The sequence below is a fragment of the Dama dama genome, chromosome 20, assembly GCF_033118175.1.
Source record: "Dama dama isolate Ldn47 chromosome 20, ASM3311817v1, whole genome shotgun sequence".
Taxonomy (NCBI): Eukaryota; Metazoa; Chordata; class Mammalia; order Artiodactyla; family Cervidae; genus Dama; species Dama dama.
Window position 1 is genome coordinate 101,934,474 of NC_083700.1, and position 22,160 is coordinate 101,956,633.

General features: G+C 45.6%; 1 protein-coding gene across 2 annotated transcripts in view; it reads right to left on the minus strand.

Annotated features, from left to right (window-relative positions):
• The window catches only part of CTPS1 (CTP synthase 1), a 31,260-nt gene extending 24,817 nt beyond the window's left edge, over window positions 1-6,443 (minus strand). For both annotated transcript variants that reach the window (XM_061122253.1, XM_061122252.1), the window contains exons 1-3: window positions 6,311-6,443; window positions 2,606-2,784; window positions 915-1,085 (exon numbers count right to left, since the gene is read on the minus strand). In XM_061122253.1, coding sequence (XP_060978236.1) covers window positions 915-1,085; window positions 2,606-2,771 — 337 coding nt within the window. In that variant the 5' untranslated portion in view covers window positions 2,772-2,784; window positions 6,311-6,443. The remainder of the gene's footprint in view (window positions 1-914; window positions 1,086-2,605; window positions 2,785-6,310) is intronic.
• Window positions 6,444-22,160: the final 15,717 nt, after the last annotated feature.

Sequence of the window (22,160 nt, forward strand, 5' to 3'; positions counted from 1 at the left end):
TATGATAAAGATCACTGCAGCTCCTAATCAATCCTGTCCTGTGTGTTGGGAACTCAAGAGACATACTCCACTGACTCAGCTCCTTTGATTCTGCCAACAGCCTAGATAGGTAGGCACTGTTATTAACCTCATTTCACAGAGAAGGAAGTTAGACTTCAAAGAGCGGAAGTGATCTGCCAGGGCTCACAAAGCTGGTAAGTGGGAGAGCTAAGACCTACACATGGCCCCCCAGCCCAGAATCCGGCCAGGGTGGCCCCAGGGCAGAGCCAGCTGTTAGTGTGACCCTCCGTTCGCAGTCCAGCAAAGTCCAAAGTCAAAAGCAGATTTACTCTCATGACTCAGATGAGAGTCACTCTTCAACAACCCCTCAAATTTGGATTTATGCCATTATAGCAGACCAGTGGTTTTCCAACCCCACCTTTTAAAAAGTAGCACGAGTCTCAAATGATTGGTGTGCAAAATCCACACACAGCAAAGGCTGCACTGGTGAATGCTCAGGAGGACCCAGAGACCCACTTCTCAGACTCCCTCCAGCCCATGACCAGCCCAAAGGCCAATGGACATGATGGGAGTCCTTTCCCTTCTCACTATCTATACACAGAACATTCCAGATGCACAACACACACTGCCTGGCTTATTGCCCTCATCTAGTTGCCTTCATCACTTCACACTCATCACTGTGCAAAAACAACAGCTCTCTCACTCAAATCATGCAGCTGGACTATCAGCCTCAATGCCATTCATAGAGAGGAAGGAGCCCACTCGAAAAATAACTTGAATTTTCAACTGAAAATATATTTCAATCACAATAGTTGGTGCTTTCATGCTGAAATTGCATAAAAGGTACATTTTTATACACAAAAGAAATTAAACTGGCTAAGATTTTTAAACATTGAAGGCAAACCCAGTATTACCTTGGACGGTTTTCCCCAGATAATCTCCTTTGCGTTCCTTGTTAATGACGTACTGATAGATCTTGCCAGTGGTCAGATTATTGTCCTTGGTGAGGCGGATATCAAGGAAACGTTCATAGTTACCCAGGTCAAGGTCTACTTCCCCACCATCATCTAGCACAAAAACCTCACCTGCAGTGAACAGTGAAAACGGTTAGGACGCGTGAAAGATAGATACACCATGGCACGACTTGATTCCCCAAATATAAACACCTGAACAGAACAATGTTTGCATTAACTTGACAGAAGCAGGGGCATTTATTTTAGAAAAGTAAATATAACATGAAAGAAAAATCACCCACCATTCTGCAAAAGATTAACTCAATACTTCCAGTCTACCTCCAAACCCATTCTGAATCAGAAGAGTCTGCTGTGAAACAGCATGGAATGAACAGAAGGAAACTACAGCCATGCAAGACACAGGGGACTTTATATGGTATGGCATCCACCGCCCAAAGAAAAAGAACTTTCGACAAAGTCGCCTACTTGAGCAGAGAAAGGTTTAAATGTAGGATTTGATCCAAAAAGTTAAACATAGTCTAGTCATGCTGATTATAAAAACTGACTTCTGGGCCACGTTTTAGTCCAAAAGAAAAGTGAAAAATTGCTCAAGTTTCCTCCTATTCTTTTGTTTAAGATGCATGCCTTGAAATGCCATTACAATTTGTGCCCTAAATGGGGCCTTCCAACCATCACAATGGAGACAAGCTCAAATATAGGAAACGTAAAAATTGGCCTTGCTTTTCCCTCATCCTCTGCTCTCAAGAATTCTGAAATATTGCTTCAATTTTTCCGTCTTTTCCTGACACAAAGATTTTGCTCTGGTGACACTCATAATTTTTACCTCTTATTACAAAGTAGGAGTATGAAAACAATTTAAAAACTGAAGTTTTTTTTAACATGTCTTAACAGTACATCTACCCCCAATTTCAAGTAATTACTCTCTTACATAATTCAGACAGTTATCACACAGTTGGTAGGTAACCAGCAATAGCAAAGAAGTGCTGTACTCCTATCTTAATGGTTTTGACTTTTCACTCACTTTAAAAGATGCTTGCTTTTATTATCCAAACTCCGTAAGCAAAACAGAATGTCAGGCATAGAGATCACCCAAATTCAACATCTATCTGTGGCCAGAATCCCTACAAAGCGGTCCTTCGGCCTCTGAACATCTCAACCAAAGAGAACACACAAATTCTTGAAGTTGTCACCCCACTCTTGGAGAGCATTTGCTATTAGTAAGACTGTATATTGGGCCAAAATCCATGTCCTTAAAACTTCTATCCAGCCATCCCATTCCTAAAGATTGGAGCCACAGAGAATAAACACAATCCCTCTTCTCAAATATTTGAAAAGTTACCATGTCGCCAGATATCATTTTCCAAGAGAAAAGACAAACTTTCATTCAGCCACCTAAAATATCTTTTCTATCAAAGAAACCACAAAACTCTAATAACTCCATTGCCCCTTAAGATTTCTGCTTCCTCTATGTCAGGGTAAGAAAACCATCACTCTGCTCTGCCAAGGACTCTTCTCAGGAGGCAGGAAATGGAGGTCATGCGAAGCAAAACACACACAATTTCCAAGAACTGACATTTTCTTTCACATATTACATAATTATTATTTTTAAAAAAGAAATGCATTTTGCTTACCATGCTCATAAGGAGAGAATGTGCCTGCATCAATGTTAATATACGGGTCAATTTTAATGGAGGTCACATGTAAACCACATGACTTAAGTATCGTGCCCACGCTGCTGGCGATGATTCCTTTTCCAATTCCTGATATGACACCACCAGTAACGAGAATGTACTTCATTTTACTTGTTGACCTGAGAGAAAGAAAAAAACATACCTCAATAAATCAAACTGATGTGGGTTGAAATGCCAGCTCTGCCACTTACTAGCTAAGAAGCCTCTAGGAGTCTCAGTTTCCCTATCTGTTGTGTGACTTTGGAATATCGTTATATGAGATTCCAACAAATGTTTCTTGGATCACTGAATGGCTTTAGTCAAATATGACTTGGAAAACAATTGCTAATTAAATAATGCTGCTTTTGTTTAAAGTTTTGACAGCTAACAACCTTATTGTTTAGTCGCTAAGTCATGTCCAACTCTTTGCAACCCCATGGACAGAGGAGCCTGCCAGGCTCCTCTGTCCATGGAATTTCCCAGCAAGAATACTGGAGTGGGTTGCCATTTCCTTCTCCAGGGGATCTTCCTGACCCCAGAGATAGAACCCTCGTCTCCTGCTTGGCAGGCAGATTCTTTACCAAGCTACCTGGGAAGCCCAACAACCTTGAGAGCCTATTAAAAAACAAAAAAACAAACAAACCCCTGCTCTGTTGACAGAACACAATGCTCCCAATGCTGGCTGACACTGCCACCAGACACCCGGATGTGCTTCAGGCAGGTGCACGAGGCAGGTGCTTCATTATTTTCCCTTCATGGGGAAAATATTTCAGTATTGGATGAGCACTCTGATCCCCCATGAAAAAGGTAATGAATGTCTTTGGCTAAACTATACTGTATCGCCAAGTAAACACAGTTCATTTAGGTTATAGAAGACAGAAGAAAAGAACTTCAACATTTAAAAGGAGGTGCAGTTAAAACTAAAGGTCTTTGAATTAAAGGTAACTCTCTTCTGAAATTTAACAAGTTCTTCCTTACCAGCAATGTCTTCCAGTTATATCATAAGGAGAGACTGTACATACTAGAGGAAAAGGACATCAGATAATAAACCAGTCTGAAGCACATACTGGGCAGAAGACTCAGAGAGGAAAGAGAAGATTAAATCTTAAGAGCAGGGGTGGCAGGGAACAGAAGAATTAGATTTGGTGAGAGAAAAGGGGGTGGATAGATGCAAGAACTGCAGAGGTGAAAGGTGAGCAGATAAACAGCGACAGGCTCACCAGCGAGAATTTACCACTGGCCCCAGCTTCAGAGGCTCAGAAATATCACTGGGTCAGTAAACCCAAATGTGATCAAAAGGAGAAACACAATCACAAGTAGAAGAGAATGTTTTGGCACAGTCCAGGACATTTTCCTCCTCTGGGAACACTTCCATGTGAAGCCAAATTATAATAAAAATAAGCTAAGAAAGGAACAAGGAAACTGGGGAGTTCTGCTTGAAACATTCCCCTGCCCTGCTGTGTTCCTCCCCAAGGCAGGAATGAGCATACTTGGCAAAGAGATGAGAATGCTCAGAATGTCCTCCCTACTTGGACAGCAAGAAAGACACCCAACCATGTCCTGCTTTCTATTCTGTTGCAGCATTCCCAGAAGCATGCTCCTTGATTTTGTCAAAATGCACACGGGACTCCCCAAAAGGGCTTTATGGACAGATAAATCAGAGAAATGCTGGTTAAGCAGTCAACTGGTTTCTTTAATGCAAGACCCATGGAAGCCTTTAATAAGTCAGTGTGCACTGTGATTTCCCAAAGGGATAAACAGTCTGCAGTTTCTCCAAACTTGTTTGACCCCAAGTCCCTAGTATTTGAGAGACACCCTGCTCTCACTTCACACCTGAACAGTGCCTTACTGACATGTGAGTATCTAGACCTGGCTATATTTTAGAGCTGTCCTAGCCAGGCTATAGTCTAGCCTCACTGATTAAATTTTGGATGTTCCTAGAAATTCCTCAACCATTCTGAGTGGTACAGAGTGGATTACTTCTAGAGAAGACTCATCTCATCCATTTGCATTTAATTGGCCTTGATTTTACTCAGAGAGGATAACACCTCTCTTTAGGGGAGATTCCTGTAGCCCCCCACAGTGCCTGGCAATAAACATTCCAATATACTCAGCGACCAGGCAGGAGATGCTGATGGGAGATACTGTCAGCATAGTCATTCCCATCGATGGCCTACCCAATAGCTAAGTGCTACTATGCTAGACACTCTAGGGACCACAAAAATTACTCAGATTTGGGCCCACAGCTCAAGTTGCAGTCCAGTTGAGAGACAGAACCATTTACAAATAAATGAGTAATCTGGTGATGGCGAGTAGCAGAGGGATGATATGTGACAGGTATAAATGGGGAAGAAGACAGAGCACAAAGCTTTCAGTGGCAAGACGAGGATAACTGTACCATGGACATCAGAAAAAGGTGGAAACAGCGAAGAGAAGATCCAGACACCTCCTGTTATGTGGACCTGACAACGGCTTTGAAGGACAGGGAACAGAGTGAAAAGGAAGGTGACAGCTATGTACAGAACACAGACGCAGGGCCAAGAAAAGAGACTGAGAGTGAGGGGGGTCTGGGGATGGCGGGAAATAAATTGCAAATTTAGGCAAGGGCCTAAACCATGTGGCAACTCTGAGTGCTCAATCTGAGCTTCAGTCGGAAGGTGAGGAGACTCGGGAAGGTTTTCAAGCACGGAAGTAACATAAATCAAGATGCATCAGAGGAATTCAACAAAGATGAAGCAGCAACAAAGATGTTGTTGGTAAATGCTGAGATCCAGCTGCAGCTCCACCGGTCATGTACTGGGACCTGTCAAGTCATGGAAGCCGCCTGAAGCCCGAGTCCTTACATCTGTTAAACCGGGCTGAGAATCTCCGCATCGCCCGTATCACAGGACTGCTGAGGATTCAAAATTATAATGAGTGTGGACTAAGTGCGCCACGCACACATATTGAACTTCTTTAAAATGCAACATCTTCATTCTGGGCGGCCAGGAGGTAAGGAGGTGAGGAGGCCAGCTGTGGGGCCGAAGCTTCCAGCAAGGGAGGCCGCCTGGCTCTGCCAGCTCCGAGGCCCCTTCCGCCTGCGGGAGTCCGGGTGCGCCCGAGGGGGCCGCAGCCAGGCCTCCAAGCCCATCCCCCACCGCGGCGGGCCTGTCAGGGGACTTGATCTCCCTCCAGCGAGGCTAAGGCCGTGTCTTGATGCTGGAGGGGCGAGGGCCCGGGCAGTACGAATGGAACGGCGGCCGCCGGGCTGCTCGGGGCGGGCCGGGCAGAAGGGGGCTCCCGCGCCTCTACGGCCCCCTCCGCCCCGCAAGCCGCCCCGGCACCCTGATCAGGCGAGCCAGGCCGCACGGACGAGGGCGCTGCCGGGCCCCGCAGCCCGGGTACCCGCGGCCTTTCCCGCCGCCCCACGCCCCCTACGGCCGCTCTACCCGGCTGCGCCCGGCCACGCGGCCCGGCGCGCGGGAGCCGGCTCCTCGCCGGCCTGGCCACCCGCCCCACTCCCGTTAGGCACGCAGCCCATTGGGCAAGCCGGCGGGCCACCTCGCCCCTGATTGGTGGGAACGATGTCTGTCACCGGCGGTGGGGCAGTCCCGCACCGGGCTCGGCTCCCGCCGCTGACTGCTGCACTGGAGAACAGCTCCCGCGGGATCCCCGGAGTCAGCCTACCTGAGGCCGGCTTTAAATCCTGCCGTCGGCTAAGGAGCTAAAAGAGCGACGCTCACACTGAGCCCCGGCAGCCAGTGCACCAGCCCGGCCGCATGCGCCGGGCAGTCTTTCACGGAGGCGGGCTCTAGGCGGTGCGCACGCAGAGGCAGGGGGCGGGGCGGGGGTGCGGGCCCTCCCCCGGGCGGGACCTGGATGCGCGGGGCTGGATGCACTCAGGGCCCCGAGTGCGCAGGCGCGGAATGGCACGCTTTCACACCAGTGTGGCGGATCAGGGATCGTCCTCCCAACGCTGCTGACGCCTGGCAGACGCGAGCTGTTGGGAGACCGGGCAGGTCGTTGCGTTTCTGCCTTGCAGCCTTTGTCACAGCCAGTAGTGCGGGCTTCCCCCCTGGAGGCGGGGAAGACCCTCTTTTGATTCACACTTGGCACATCCCATCGCCTGGCTCCAGCCCCCCACTCTCCAGCAGCCTTCTAGAGGAGACGAGATCATCACACGGTGTCCCTGAACCGTCTGACCTTGTGGTCAAGATGGTGTAACCCCCAACCCATCTCCCCTGCGGCGCCCTCCAAAACCATGGGATGCCTGCAGTGTCACTGTCCACCTCTAGTCCAGGGAGGGCCGAGAGGGAAGGCCGAGAGGGAGGCTAGACGCAGGCTCCTTCCTCATCTTGGGAGTAAGAATGTGTGAGGCAGAAAGAAAAGCCGGTATGAAGGCAGGGAGGCCCAGAAGAGCCTTGCCCAGTTGAGTTGGAGTCCAGTGTCGCTGCATTGGAGAAAGCCAAGGAAAGACAGATCAATATGGTGTGGCCACACCACACAGAACATTAGGAACCAAGGATTTTCTTTCCCCCCGAGGGCAGTAAAAAGCCATAGAAACTTTTTTAAGGAAGGGGTTTTGTTTTGAATACTGAATACCTGCACTTTTTTTTTTTCTCCAAACACTATACATGTGTGTACCTAAAAAGTAAGTCTCTGTATCCCAGGGTTCTGTTTTCTTCCCTAGAAGCAGTTTGTCACGAGTCCTTGTATACCTTCACTGAAGGATGTAAAGCAAAAGGTATGACGTGATCAGACTTGTATTTCGGGACCATGACTCAACCAAATGGATTCCGAGAAACCAGTTAGCAGGCTTTTGCCTTCTTCCCAGTCTGAATCACCACCGCTTCTGCTCTGCCAAGATGCACTCTGCTCCAAACCTCAAACATGCTTGGGATGTTTCACAGCCACGCTTCTTTCAAGAAGCATTTGGTGTTTATCAAAGTGCCTGGGATGTGATAGACACTGAGAACGTACTTGCCAAAGTAAAGAAGGTGCTGGAGAGGATACAAGCCTCTCGCTCAGCCCCTCTTCTGGGTGACTGCTTTACCGTTTCCTCTCCTTCTGCAGACCTCTACTCTTTCTCAGCTGATGGTCTTACTTCCTGTCTCACTAAGAAAATAGCAGCCATCAAGAGAACTCCCTTGAGTTCCCACCACCCTATCCACCAACCTGCTTGCATCTGTGCACATAGCTCTGCTTTGACTCCTGTGCTGTGGACTGGCTTATCCATCAGCCTCTCATTGCTGCCAGTGCTATATCCTCTCATCAACTTAAGAACATCCCTCCAGTAGTTCTCCCCTCCTGCATCATTGATTTCTCTCTCCTAGATGATTTTCACTAGCGTGATACAGTCTCTCTCATCCTAAAACAAAACCCCTCCCAGACTCCACATGATTCTCTGGCCACCCCTCCATTTTTCTGTGCCCCTTTTCAACACACTTCCTAGAAAGTGTTATTTGAAATTGTTGTCTCCACTTTCTTCTCTCCTGAACTCATTCTGTCAGGCTGTTGCTGATGTAATTCCACGCAGCTCCTCTTGTCAAAAATTAAGTTCTAGGACTTCCCTGGTGGTCCAGTGGTTAAGACTTCAGCTTGCAATGCGGGGGACAACGGTTTAGTTCCTGGTGCGGGGCAACTAAGCCCACGAACCCCAACTACTAAAGCCCACACGCTCTAGAGGCCGTGCTCTGGAGAAGCTACCACAATGAGAAGCTTGTGCCCCACAACTAATAGCCCGTTTGCCATAACTAGGGAAAGCCGGTGTGCAACAAGGAAAACCCAGTACGGCCACACACACACACAGACAAATTAACTTCTAAAAAAAGCTTTAACTTCTACCTTCTCGGACCTCTTCTCTGTACACAAGTCCTAGACTCACAAGCACCATGTGCATGTGCATGATGTGAGTGTAGGTGTGTGTATTTGCATATTTGGGCTGCTCATCTCGCTCATCTTGAGCGCACAGACTCTCTTTAGACTTCTGGGTGCAATCATACTGCACCCACATCCTGCCCCTAAACTCACTACTTCCCTAACAGTATTTGTCACAGCTCGCCACTCCTTCCTTAAAATGTGTTCTTTACGTGGTTTCTAGGAAACCGCTTTCTCAGTTTTTCTATCTCATGGGCCTCTCTTTCCACGTCTGCTTTCCTAGATCCTTTCCTCTCCCTGACCTGTAAACATCAAAACGCCTCAAGGCTCAGCAGATCCCTTCACCATCTATAATCATTCTCTAGATGATCTCACTCAGACTTTAAATACTAGGCTTTAAATACTATCTATATTCTGACAACTCCCAAAGTTCTATTTCCAGCCTGGACCTCTCTCTTTATCTCTGAGTTTGAGGCCCTTCTAAGCACGAGGTTCCAAAGTCTGCCCTGGGCAAAGGTACAGAAGGCCAGGCCCCTTGGCTTCAGGTGGGACAATTCTGCAGTGCTGTTCATGCTCCAGAACTCCCCCTGGGGTCAGGCTGAGACTAGACTCGGTTAAACCAGAGACTGCAGCCTTTCCGTAAAGGGCCAGGTAGTCAACATTTTAGGCTTTGTGGGCCATCCAGTCTCGATCACAATTCCTTGATTCTGTCTTCATAGCCCAAAAATGACCATAAGTGATATGTAAACAGAATAAGCCTGACTGTATTCCAGTACAAATCTTTAATTCTAGAAATACAGATTTGGTGTGAAGTCCAGTTTGTCCACCCCTAAACACACCCCTTGTCCAGCTTCTTCCTGCCCATCCCTTACAGGCTGCTCTTGAGAACATTCCACAATTACAGTAGATTCCCTACATACAAACCTTCAAGCTGTGAACTTTCAAAGATGGAAATGTGCACCTGGTTCCAGCAAGAAGCCAGAACCTGTGCCATCAGCATCAGGCATGAGTGAAATTGCAGCTTGCCCCCCATCTCCTATTGCTGACGACCCTTCAGCTCTGCCATCTCCCACCTCCTTTCCCTCCTTCAGTCAGTAACTCTTCTTACCTGTTCACTCAATGCCAGCCCCTGTGTGCCAGTTGTTGTACTGTACTACTGTACTTTTCAAGGTACTGTACTGTGAGATTTAAATGTTTTCTTTGTTTTTTACGTATTATTTGTATAAAAAGTTTTATAAACCTGTTACAGTACAGTACTATATAGTCAATTGTGTTAGTTGAGTACCTAGGCTAACTTTGTTACAATTGGATTTGGAGAAGGAAATGGCAACCCACTCCAGTATTCTTGCCTGGAGAATCTTATGGACAGAGGAGCCTGGTGGGCTACAGTCCATGGGGTCGCAAAGAGTCAGACATGACTGAGCAACTTAGCACACACGCACAACAAATTGGACTTCTGGAATGGAACTCATCGTATGTTGGGGACTTACTGTATTCAGCTACCCCTTCTCAGATTGGGTCCTAGGGAACCCAACGTAAGGCAGCGCACCTCTTGCTACGCTCACTTCCCCTGAGACACTTCTCACAGGGTGTTCACATTGCCTACCACCTACTTGTCTGTCTCCACACCGGACTAATCTCCCTGAGATTACCTGACCTTTCTGTGTCTCAATTTCCTTATCAGGTACAGTCTTGCTCACCTTTTAATAACCAGGATGCAGCATATTTAATTCCCAACCCTCCCCTGTAATATACATGCCACCATTATTGCTAAATATATATGATGAAGCCAAGACTGAGAAGTATAAATGCCCTCCCAAGAGCTCTCGTAAAGGTTCTCTTTGAATCCTCTTTCCATTTTGCCCCCCTCATTCTACCCATCACCAAATCTTACTAATTCTTTTCTAACCAAGATTCCTTTGAGTTAATTTTTTCACTTTTACATCAGTATGCTGTCATTCTAGCCTGCCATTCTGACATATTATCTGCGGGAGCAATGAGACAGGAGAGAGCCTATAGCTATTGACTTAAATTTGTTGTTGTTTTTAACCAGATTGGGGCTATCTATCCTAAAATTAAATTTTACTTAGTTTTTAATAACTATATAAATGGTACAAAATTCAAAAGATAAAAAGGAATACCTAGGGACTTCCCTGATGGTCCAGTGGTTAAGGATCTGCCTTCCGGTGTCGGGGATGAAGGTTCAAGCCCAGGTTGGGGAACTAAGATCCCCCATGCCACAGAGCACCTAAGCCTATGCTCCACAATGAAGATCCAACACAGTCAAAAAAATAAAAATTAAAATAAATAAGGAATACACAGTAAAAGCCTTCCCCTCATACCTGTGCCTGGCCACCTAGTTCTCCTCCTCAGGGCAACCACTCTTCCTGGTTTCTTGTTTATCTTTTAAGAGACACTCTGTGCATGTCTGTATCCTTTCTTACTGGCTATAAATTATTTTAGTATGAATGTGTTATGTTGGATTTTCCTCCCTTGAGCTGGCTTCCCTCCAGGATGTTATCTGGCAAATTAGTTAGTTATACCCTTACTTTGTTCATGAAAAATTTAAGGCAATTTGTGTGTGTGTGTATGTGTGTGTATAAAATAGGAGAGAGAAATAAGGCAAAGGAAAAATAAGGGTAGGAACTTGTTCTCTTCAATGATATCCATTGCTTTCAGGATAAAGTCAAAACCACTCTTTGAAGCATGAGGCTGTGCACAAGCTGGCCTCAGTTTACAACTCTCTGGCCACACGACTCACGCCAGCCTCTAGTCACCCTAGACTCCTCCAGTACCCTGAACATGCCATTTGTTCTCTCTCACACCTGGATCTTCACATAGCCCTGCTGAAATATCCCCTTTGTTTTACTAAAGTCACATTTCAACCTGGCCTTCACTTCCCCAAAGTAGCTAATCTGGACAGCCTCCTTCCCTCGAGTTGGGGTTCGTCTTTCTCCCTCTTTAAAGATCCTGTTACAGGATAAAGATCCTTAAAGATCCTTCTACTGCTGCCTGGGTTTCCCCACGCACAGCACCTACAGATTGTGTTTTAACAGTTCTATTCCTTGTCCAAACCTCCCACTTGTCTCTAAGCTCCGTGAGATCTGGGACCTGTTTCTCCGACTTACTGTTGAAAGCTCAGTGCCTAGCTGGTTCCAGCACAGAGTAGGCACTTGGTTCCACAAATAAATGAATCCAGAAATTAAATTAGGTCCCATATCCTATGCTCTCTCTAGAGGCAAATCACCAATTTGATTTTAACTTCCCAGCCCCATAATTGAAGATCAGTATGATCAAGTAGAAAACTATACAGTTGATCATGAGGAATATCACTTCCTCAAATACCTCTTCACTGACCCCCTATGTCTTCTTATTAGCACCCTAAGTGGTGGTATTTTTCTTGTTGGCAGTTTCCACAAGTGTAACGATTGATGGGGTAATTGGTTATAGGCTGTCTGTGTTCCTTATCAGACTATACTTCATTTATGAGTGTATCCCCAGCACATCCGACATTGCCTGCATGTAGGAGGTGCTCAGTAAGTGTTTTTGGTTTTAAGTATTTGTTTTTATTTATTTGGCTGTTCCAAGTCTTAGTTGCAACATACAGGATCTTTAACTGTGGCACGTGGGATCTATACCCTGACTAGGAATTGAACCTGGGCCCCCTGAGTTGGGAGTGAGGAGTCTTAGCTACTGGACCACCAAGGAAGTCCCTCAGTAAATGTTTACTGAGTGCATTAAAGGGAGCATTATTCCTGCTAATAGATCAGCAATCAGTTTCTCCTGTGAGTCTCCATGGAGCGGATGCAGGGTACCTAATGTAAGAATGAGTGGTCTCAATAACACCCTCACAGCAGACATACAGGCCACAGTCACGGGGCTGTTCCTGATAATGATTCTCAATAAAGCCTGCTGGCAGCGCCATAAAGTACAGGTCAGGCAAAGTGATTCTGCAGAGGGCCCGTAGGCTACCAATAGTATGCAGGGGTGTCGGGGAGAAGCCACTGGAAGGCCTGGGTTTATTCGAGAGCAAATTACAGAGCATCTTCTGGCTTTCCACTGTGCGAGTTGTTCTCTAATGCGAGTGCTGGGTAGAATTTCAGGGGCAGTGAAGTCAGTATTATACTCTCTGAGAAATGGAATGAAGCTATTCTGAGCTCCAAGTTGAATTCAAAGGCTTTCAACTGTCAGTTGAGCCTGGGGGTTAAATTCTTATCCACCTCAGGATTGATGGTGTCCTTCACAGAGAATGTGATGGGATGTCAGAATGATCTGCTGGAGACATCTGTCTTGTGTAGGGTGTATAATAATATGTATTACTGTTATATGACCATTTGGTGTAATCATACAGTAGGGCTTCTTTAACAGATGTGGGGGGGCACGATATTTAGTAAAAGATAATGAAGAAAAACTGTTTCGACAAAACATGTTACTATGAATTCTTAGTTGACAAATATAACATAGCTAGCATCGCCACATATCCCAGACTTGAGGGGACAATTCTGATTTCTTGGAATTTTATTATTTTCAATAAAAAGAGTGTGCTACATGTACTAAATATTTTGTTGTGTCCGGACTCAGTCATGTCCGACTCTTTGCAATCCCAAGGACTATAGCCTGCTAGGCTCCTCTGTCCATGGAATTCTCCAGGCAAGAATACTGGAGTGGGCTGCCATGCCCTGCTCCAGGGGATCTTCCCAACCCAGGGGTTGAACCCAGGTCTCCTGCATTGCAGATGGATTCTTTACCATCTGAGCCAACAGGGAAGCCCAAATATTTTGTTATTAAATCCCTAAAGTTTTTGATGCAAATAAATGGGTAGGTGAGAAAATGAACACTTTTTAGATCATATGTTTTGACTTTGGGGTTCAGAAAACACAGCAAACAAGGTTCATTTCCAGTATCCCCCACCTGTAAGAACCCCTCCAAGCCTCTCATGCTACTTGAGTACCACTCCTTGATCCACAGAGCCCACTCTGTACTCATCTCTCCCAGCATTTACCACATTATATTGAAATTATCTGGATTGGCTTCTTCCTAGACTGAAAAAACTGCCTCCTTTTACCTCCGGTATCTGCGAGAGGACTGGCAAAACCTCTCCCAAACTTCCAGAAGCCATATAATCCACCTACAAACTGTGTTCTTGTTACACAAACAGAGCTCCCAGACAAGCTCCCACCACTTGCTTCCAACCAAAGTATGGCCCCTAAACACTTGCAGTATCCAAAGTCTAGAGGCAGAGCATTCTATCCTCGATGTCTGGCATATTGCCTGGCACACAGCAGACCGTCAGTAAATATTTGATGGATTAGGACTAAGAAATGACCTCGTTAATTTTTTTTCTTTTTTCTATTCTTGGCTGAGCTTAGGACAAGATGGCTGAATGGTATCACCGACTCGATGGACATGAGTTCAAGAAAGCTCTGGGAGTTGGTGATGGACAGGGAAGCCTGGCCTGCTACAGTCCATGGGGTCGCGAAGAGTCAGACACGACTGAGCAACTGAACTGAACTGAACCAGATCTTAATTCTCCCACCAGGGATCAAATCTGGACACATGTACTGAAAGCACCAAACCCCAACCATTGGACCACCAGGGAATTCCCCTGTGACTTTTAACCTCCTTGGCGTCTGGCTTTTTTCCACCAAGGCAAATGAGTATTCTTGCAAGAAAAGCAATTGTATTTCAGTTGATGGGGAGATACCATGAAAGCAATCCTTACACCAGCCCAGCTCAATAATCCAAGGGTCTTGAATGTTTCCAGGCAATGTTTCCCCCAGGGTAATCAGAAGATCACTAAAGGGATCAATATGCCCATATTCTCCAGGCTCCCACTGGGCATCTAGCATTCTCCCAGCTGCCACAGAGTTGAGTGACCTGACGGATGTTAGGACATTGAGAGATTTCCATCTAGGAAGCACTCAGTGGAGCCCTAATTTGTATAGAACTCAGTAGTTGTAATTTCAAATTCTAGACCCAAGTTCCAGACATCTGTATCTCAGATCTCTTTAAGAGATCTATTTCTGTCTCCAGGAATAGCTCACACTCCTGCCATTAGTGCCATGATCACTTGGAAGGCACCTTTTAAATCTGGGGAAAATAGGGACTACGCATACAGGATAGCCAATATCCAGGTTTACATAATTAGCACTTCAATTCCTGTTGCACATGAGGAGAGTGTTTTAAATGATTCAACCTTTTCAAACACCTGCATTCAACATATATTCAACTACTCTTAAGCTCAAGGTCATTTGGGAAAGACACTCATCTGTTCGTGGGTTTAAATAACTGGAAAGTTTGACAAGGATGGTGTGGTAGAGGGTGATGTTATTTTGAAGAAAGAAGTTAGGGCTGTTTTTTCATTTGTTTTGTTTTTTAAAATGTACTTCTATTTTGTAAGTTGTTTTTGAAATATGACATACTTTTTTTTTTTACATACTTTTAAAAGGTGTAAAAATTTTAAGAGTACAATTTGATGAATTTTTACATACTTGACCACACCCATGTAACTAGCACCCAGACCAAGAAACACAACGTTACTAGCATTCCAGAAAGCCTCCTTGTTCCCCTCCAGTTTCTATGCCCCCAGTATAAACAACTACCCTGACTTCAAACACCCTACATTAGTTTTCTCAGGGCTCTTTTTAAAGCTATACTGGGATAACACAGTCATCTATTAAAGCTCTCCTCTTTTCCCGCAGCTCTTAAGATCCACAACATTCTGTTTGGCTCCTTTAAGTTGTACCTGCCTCCTCTCTTCCTCCCCTATGCCAGATCCTCTTTCTTTTTAGGTAAACAAAGCATCTTCCTCAGATTCTGGTTATGCAAAGCAAAAGAGTTGTCAAAATGGGCATCTACTTCATTCATTTCTTTCCAGAGCATTTATTGGCATCTTCCATGCGCCCTAGGCACCAGGGTTACAAAGACAATTATAATACGGAGGTCAGTAGAGAATTGGGGGAAGTGGTGAGGCGCCTTGGAACCCCCAGAAGGGTACCTAACTCAGCAAATGGCCATTAAAAGCTTCCCACAGCAGTGTCTCTCAGGATGGGCAGGCACCACTCAGGGGGAAGGGAAGCCAGGCTGGAGGATGGGGTAGGGGTGGGGTGATGGGGGAGGGGAGGGGGCGGGTCACTCACTGAGTCACAAGCAGGAGGAGCTTATCCATGGAGGAAACTGCAGTTTATTCTGTGCGAAGAAAGACCACAGCAGGGAGAAGACTTCTATGTTAAAGTGGTAGCTTGAACAAATGCAGCCAACTTTCCCTTCCCATGGTAACCTCATTGAGACTACAATAAAGAAATGTTTTTTATAAATAAATAGATAAATCTACATGAAGGCATGGAGAACAGGAGAGATGACAGGAATAAACATTTTGGAAGCAAGAAATCAGATGAGTGAAGAAACTGAGCAAATTTAGCAAAGACAAAACCCCAGCCAGCCGTGGGGAAACTGAGAACCCAGCGGGTTTACGCTAAGGGCAAGAAGGACTAATACTGGAATGAGACCTTGCACAACAGTAGGAGGAACTGAGGCAGTGAAGGTCCAGAGTAGGGAGACGAGGGATCGGAGGACTGGGTAACAAATCCTCCTGGCTAATGATCAAAGGTGGACAATGTGGAGCTTGCTGGGAAACAGAGAAGTTGGGCGAGTCTGGCCACTGGGAACTGGGGCCTCGTGCAGAGGCCTGTGGGGTGCTGTAGCCTCAGGTACCCATCAGTGGGCCCGAGCCTTTGCTGGTGTGCCCGGGGCCACTGTGGTCATTTGGGAAGAGGTGCAGAGTGTGGCACAGAGGACAAGTTGGACTCCGCCGAGCACTGCTCCATCTGTCACCACGCCTCCCCTTCAGACAACAATGGTACCGCTTGCCTTCCATCTCCCAAGCCTCACACCAGATCCTCTAAGGGATGTAAGACATCCTCTACAGAACTCTATAGGGAAAGGGGTTCCAGGAAATGTGGCTTCAGTTTAACCAAGTTGAGAGTGAACCTTGGAACACCTCAAATGCAGGGGATAAGGAGTCGGAAGGAGGCTAGAGGCTGGCTGCAGGGGTGGCCCTGGATCACTCATGCCTGGAATACGGGGCGAAAGGAAGAAATTCCGTCTATGCTGATACTCCTATAATTCTGGGGCTCTTCCTGCCACTGAACGCAGATCCCAATTGAAACACCCTCTACTTTGCCACTTGGAATTGTTACCTGCAGCTTCAAATCCATCCAAGTAGTGGCTCTGCTCTTTGCCTTTCATTCTCTGTCAGACCCTGGGCTTCCCATGCTAGTGGATAGTTCCCATGCCCACATCCATTTGGAATCCAAGCCAAGCTTTATCACTGTAGCGGTATGCAGCGAATTCTCCCCCGAGCCCACCCAGGCCTTTCCTCCAGGCCGGAGAGAAACTCTGCTTTCAGTGGTGAAGGTCCAGTGTCTTCGACCATGAGCCCCACCCACCTTCTTTGCCTTCTCCAGAAAGCGCTGGGCTGAGGTCTGCACTTGGCCCTGCAGTCTCCCTGTCTGGGGCATAACTCACAGCGCCACTGTGGGCACCTGTGTTCTTTAGAGGCCTCCTCCACAGCCAGTGTGTGAGGGTTTTCAATGCTCACTCTGCTCTGACAGGTCCAGGCCATACTCTCTTGCCTTAATCAAAGGCCACCTCACCCCCTGGTCAACAGGAAGCTAAGACTCCATGCCAGAGACCCTGAAATGCAGTGGCTTAACTAAGATAAATGTTTATCTCTCACTTACGTGACAGCCTGGGGGTGAGTGGTCCTGATTGACAGGCTAGTCATCCAGGGACTAAGGTTCCCCCCATCTTGTTCCTCCGCCTTCCCACAGGGTGTCCTGTCCTTATCTGCATGGTCAAGGCTGTCATGTCTATGTTCACATCTGCACAGGAGGGAGGAAGGAAAGGAAGTGAAGGCAAAACGATTTCCTTTAAAGCAAATACTGTAGAAGTTGTCTACACTTTTTCTGTCATGTCCCACTGGTTAAAACTGAGTCAGAGGGCCATGTCCTAGCCATAGGGGAGGTTGGGAAATGTTACAGATGCTAGAGACGTGTGTTCGATCCCTGGATCGGAAAGAACCCCTGGAAAAGGAAATGGCAACCCACTCCAATATTCTTGCCTGGGAAATCCCATGGACAGAGGAGCCTGGTGGGCTATAGTCCTTGGGGTAGCAGAGAGTCAGACACGACTGAAGTGACTAAACAACTGGAGTCCACCATAGCCCGGCTGCCACCTAAGGCCCAGAGAATGATCACTCCCTTCTGCTAGCCACTGCCCGCTTCTGTTAACATTCTTGCCCCTCCCTCATCCCAAATAAAATTTACAGTCTACTCAGACCTAAATTTTCTCAAAAAATGTAAAAATGACATGATGGTTCAGTCTAGCAGATGTTGTCATCACCCAACCCATGTCCTTAGCCCTCCAGGGAAGATTACCCTGCCTTCCAACTATTCCTCCCAGAAAGTCTCCCCCTAGGACTTTCTGCAGCTGCCAGAGCCAGCTACACCCACAGGGTGGGCCTAATGTGCTGGAGAATTAGTGGCCTTCGCCTGAGCCCAGTTCAGTTCAGTTCACCTCAGTCAATGCTGATGCCGGCCCACCTGTTCCAGGCTCCATGCTGGACACCAGGGATGCAGAGTAACCCTGAGCTCCCGTCAGCACACGCTGGATGTCAGACACAGTCCTGGCTGCTTCAGCTGCATCCCTACTTTAGTTCTCATGGTGCTCTTCTTTGCTCCATTTTACAGATGAGAAAACTGAGGCTTAGGGAGCATAAATACCACCAAAATCCCCAGCTTGTAATCAGCAGAGATTTGTTTTTTTTAAGTATGTTTATTTATTTGTTACTTGACCATGCCAGGTCTTAATTGAGACATGAGGGATCTATTTCCCTGTCCAGGATCAAACCTGGGGCCACCGGGAAGTCCCAGCAGAGATATTTGTTGGATTCCAAGACTGCTGCATCTGATGAGAAATGCTCCCTGTCCCCAAAGCAGGGCAGGTAAGGATAACTAGGGCTTCCCAGATGGCGCTATTGGTAAAGAAAGTGAAAGTGAAAGTCGCTCAGTCGTGTCCGACTCTTTGCGACCCCATGAACCGCACCATGCCAGACCTCCCTGTCCATCACCAACTCCCGGAGTTTACTCAAATTCATGTCCATCAAGTCGGTGATGCCATCCAGCAATCTCATCCTCTGTCGTCCCCTTCTCCTCCTGCCCCCAATCCCTCCCAGCATCAAGGTCTTTTCCAATGAGTCAGTTCTCCGCATGATGTGGCCAAAGTACTGGAGCTTCAGCTTCAGCATCAGTCCTTCCAATGAACACCCAGGACTGATCTCCTTCAGGATGGACTTGTTGGATCTCCTTGCAGTCCAAGGGACTCTCAAGAGTCTTCTCCAACACCACAGTTCAAAAGCATCAATTTTTCAGCACTCAGCTTTCTTCACAGTCCAACTCTCTTATCCATACATGACTACTGGAAAAACCATAGCCTTGACTAGATGGAGCTTTGTTGGCAAAGTAATGTCTCTGCTTTTTAATATGCTATCTAGGATGGTCATAACTTTCCTTCCAAGGATAAGTAAATCTTTTAATTTCATGGCTGCAGTCACCATCTGCAGTGATTTTGGAGCCCAAAAAAATGAAGTCTGACACTGCTTCCACTGTTTCCCCATCTATTTTCCATGAAGTGATGGGACCGATACAGGCCATGGAATTCTCCAGGCCAGAATATTGGAGTGGGTGGCCTTTCCCTTCTCCAGGGGATCTTCCCAACCCACAGATTGAACCCAGGTTTCCTGCATTGCAGCAGATTCTTTACCAGATGAGTCACAAGGGAAGCCCAAGAATACTGGAGTAGGTAGCCTATGCCTTCTCCAGTGGATGTTTCTGACCCAGGAATCTGAACCAGGGTCTCCTGCATTGCAGGAGGATTCAGAACTCACCTGCTAATGCAGGAGATGTAAGAGATGCTGGTTCAATCCCTGGGTCAGGAAGATCCCCTGGAGAAGGAAATGGCAACCCACTTCAGCATTCATGCCTGGAGAATCCCATGGACAGAGGAGCCTTATGGACTACAGTCCATGGGGTCGCAAAGAGTCGGACATGACTGATGCAACTTAGCACTTGCACAAGGGAATAACTAGCAATCTATGTTGAACCCAACAAAGAAACATGTGAAACTAGACAGACAACAGTTTCTTTCACCTTTTTGCTTGAGAGAATGTATTTGGGTGAAGAGTCAAGGAGCCATCATGCCATCCCCAGGATGGCTTACATGTGGATTGTTACCTGCGGAAATACGGTTCTATATTTTTAAGCCACCATTATTTTGACTTTTTTTTTTTTTTAACAACAACAAACTCTTTTAACTCAGTGCTTCCTCATGGTTTCACATCATGGGATGTGTAAAAAGTGGCAGTATTTATATGACATATCAGAATGTACTCATGGTTTGGGAATGTCTATATAGGACTGAGTGAAAATACTAATTACATTTTTTTGGATAGTACATAGTTATGAAAAAAAAATAAAATACAAAGTATTTAGAAAAATAATAACTATTGAATTAGGATAAAACTTCCAAATAATATCTTTTCAAATTTCGGGTAAGAAATCAGTTTGCAAAAAAAAAAAAAAAAGAAATCAGTTTGCTTCCACAAACATTTTGCAATAGAGTCTGTACTTGAAATGACCACAAATTCCTTGTTATGTTCTTCCAGTTATGGTCACTTCAAGTTCATGATCATCACCATTCACAAGAAACATTCACAAGTCGATGCTGTGACTGGCAGCGAGATCTATTATTTTTCCCCCTACTTGTCAGACACTCCTTTCTAGTTCTTAATAGAATTAGGATCCTTTGAATTTTACTTGGATGATGCAATTATTCTCTAAATCTAGTGGTTTGGCCTTTTATTTCACTGACAAATGTAATGTTGAAATTTCTCGTAATAATATTAAGGTCTTTAGAATACAATAGTACTTTGTTCAAGTTAAGTACTTTAAAATCATGATGAAAATTTCTTCCAGTGTACACAGACAATGCTCTATTAGTCTGAATCATTTTTCTTTAGGATTCAAACAATAACTCCAACTTAGTTCGCTGGTCATTTCACTTCTCCAAAGGTAAGTTTTTTAATTGATCCCATAAATGTTGTTAGCACACATTACTGTTGTGTGGAAAGACCCCAAGACCACCCTCAGGCTCAATGATTTGCTAGAAGGACTCACAGAACTTAGAAAACCTGGTGTCTTCATGGTCTTCATGTCTTCATGTAAAAGGATACAGATTAAAATCAGTTCAGGGAAAAGATACTTGGGTGAAGAAGTCCAGGAAGAACTAGGCACAAGCTTCTGCTTTTCTTCTTCCTGTGACGTCTCACATGGAGAGCGATGAATTAGGAGAGACCTAATTAGGAGAATTAGGAGAGACCTAATTCTCCCAGGAATGATGTCTGAAAGCAAGGCATTGTTGACATTCAGGGAAGCTCTCCCAGACTTGGCATCCAGGCTTTTTATTTAAGGGTCAGTAACTTTAAACAGTAGCACCCACAAAATTGACCTTACCTACTCAGTCTTGGCCTACTGAGGTCAAACTGATACAGCAAGGCTGAAAGTTTCAGGCTAACAAAAACACACTCATCTGGTAGATCATGTGGGACATTTCAAAGGCTCAGAGTTCATCTTCCAGGAGCTGGTTAAGGGTTAGTCCCAATGACCTTTGCAATGTGCAAGTTTGGGCCACCCAAGCCTGCTGGGTCAACTCATGCACAAATATACTTTCCCATAATTCTTATAATTTTTGATCAAGTTCATTCAGAGACTCAAAAATATCAATTAAGTAAGTCAGAATTTGAAGTCAATTACTTATTCCTTCAAAAAAAGATTGCAAAATGAGACTGGCTCACAATTTAAAAAATTTTTTTTATTATTATTTTTTAAGCTTATAAACTCTTGACAAAACTTTCTTGGGAGAGTCAACCCATTTCTGTATGAAATAACAAAAAGTAGTTTTACTGTCCTATTTCTTCCCATAAGGCTGAAACTATATATGGCTGAGAGCCTTGGGTTTTATTTCACCGTTTTGATCCTATTGTTGTGAAATTCAGATCTTCAAGGAAATCTTTACAAACGATAACTTTCTATGAATGAAAGAATGTGTTCCTGAAATCTCAGGGTTTGGGGAATGAATTGTGAAGTAAAGCCTTGACATTGTGTTGTTGCAGCCACCCCAGGAGCTCGCCTGGTTACAAGCTGCTGACAACCTGGTGTTGTCAATTCAAGGTGCTCATATGCCTCTGACTACTTCCTCCTCACTGCATTCTGAGAATTCTGTTGCTGCTTCTAACTGATTACAGTTACTGATGTCTATAGATTCGTCACGCTACAACGATTCGTCACTCTGCAATGCAAAATTTTTGGAGTTTCTAGATTAGCTTTGGCTCTGTCATCTGAGACGTTTTCAATGCATCCCTAAGATTGTTTGGAATGGCAGCTTCTCTGTTTATTTCTTCAGCCCCAAACATAGCGCTGCCGATTTTCATAGGGGCTGGTAAATTCAGTGATTCTGCAGATGGGTGAGATATTGGACTTGGGCTAATAAGTGCAGGCTATGAACTTCCAACCAGTTTCTTGTGCCCTGCCTGAAAGTGTTGTAA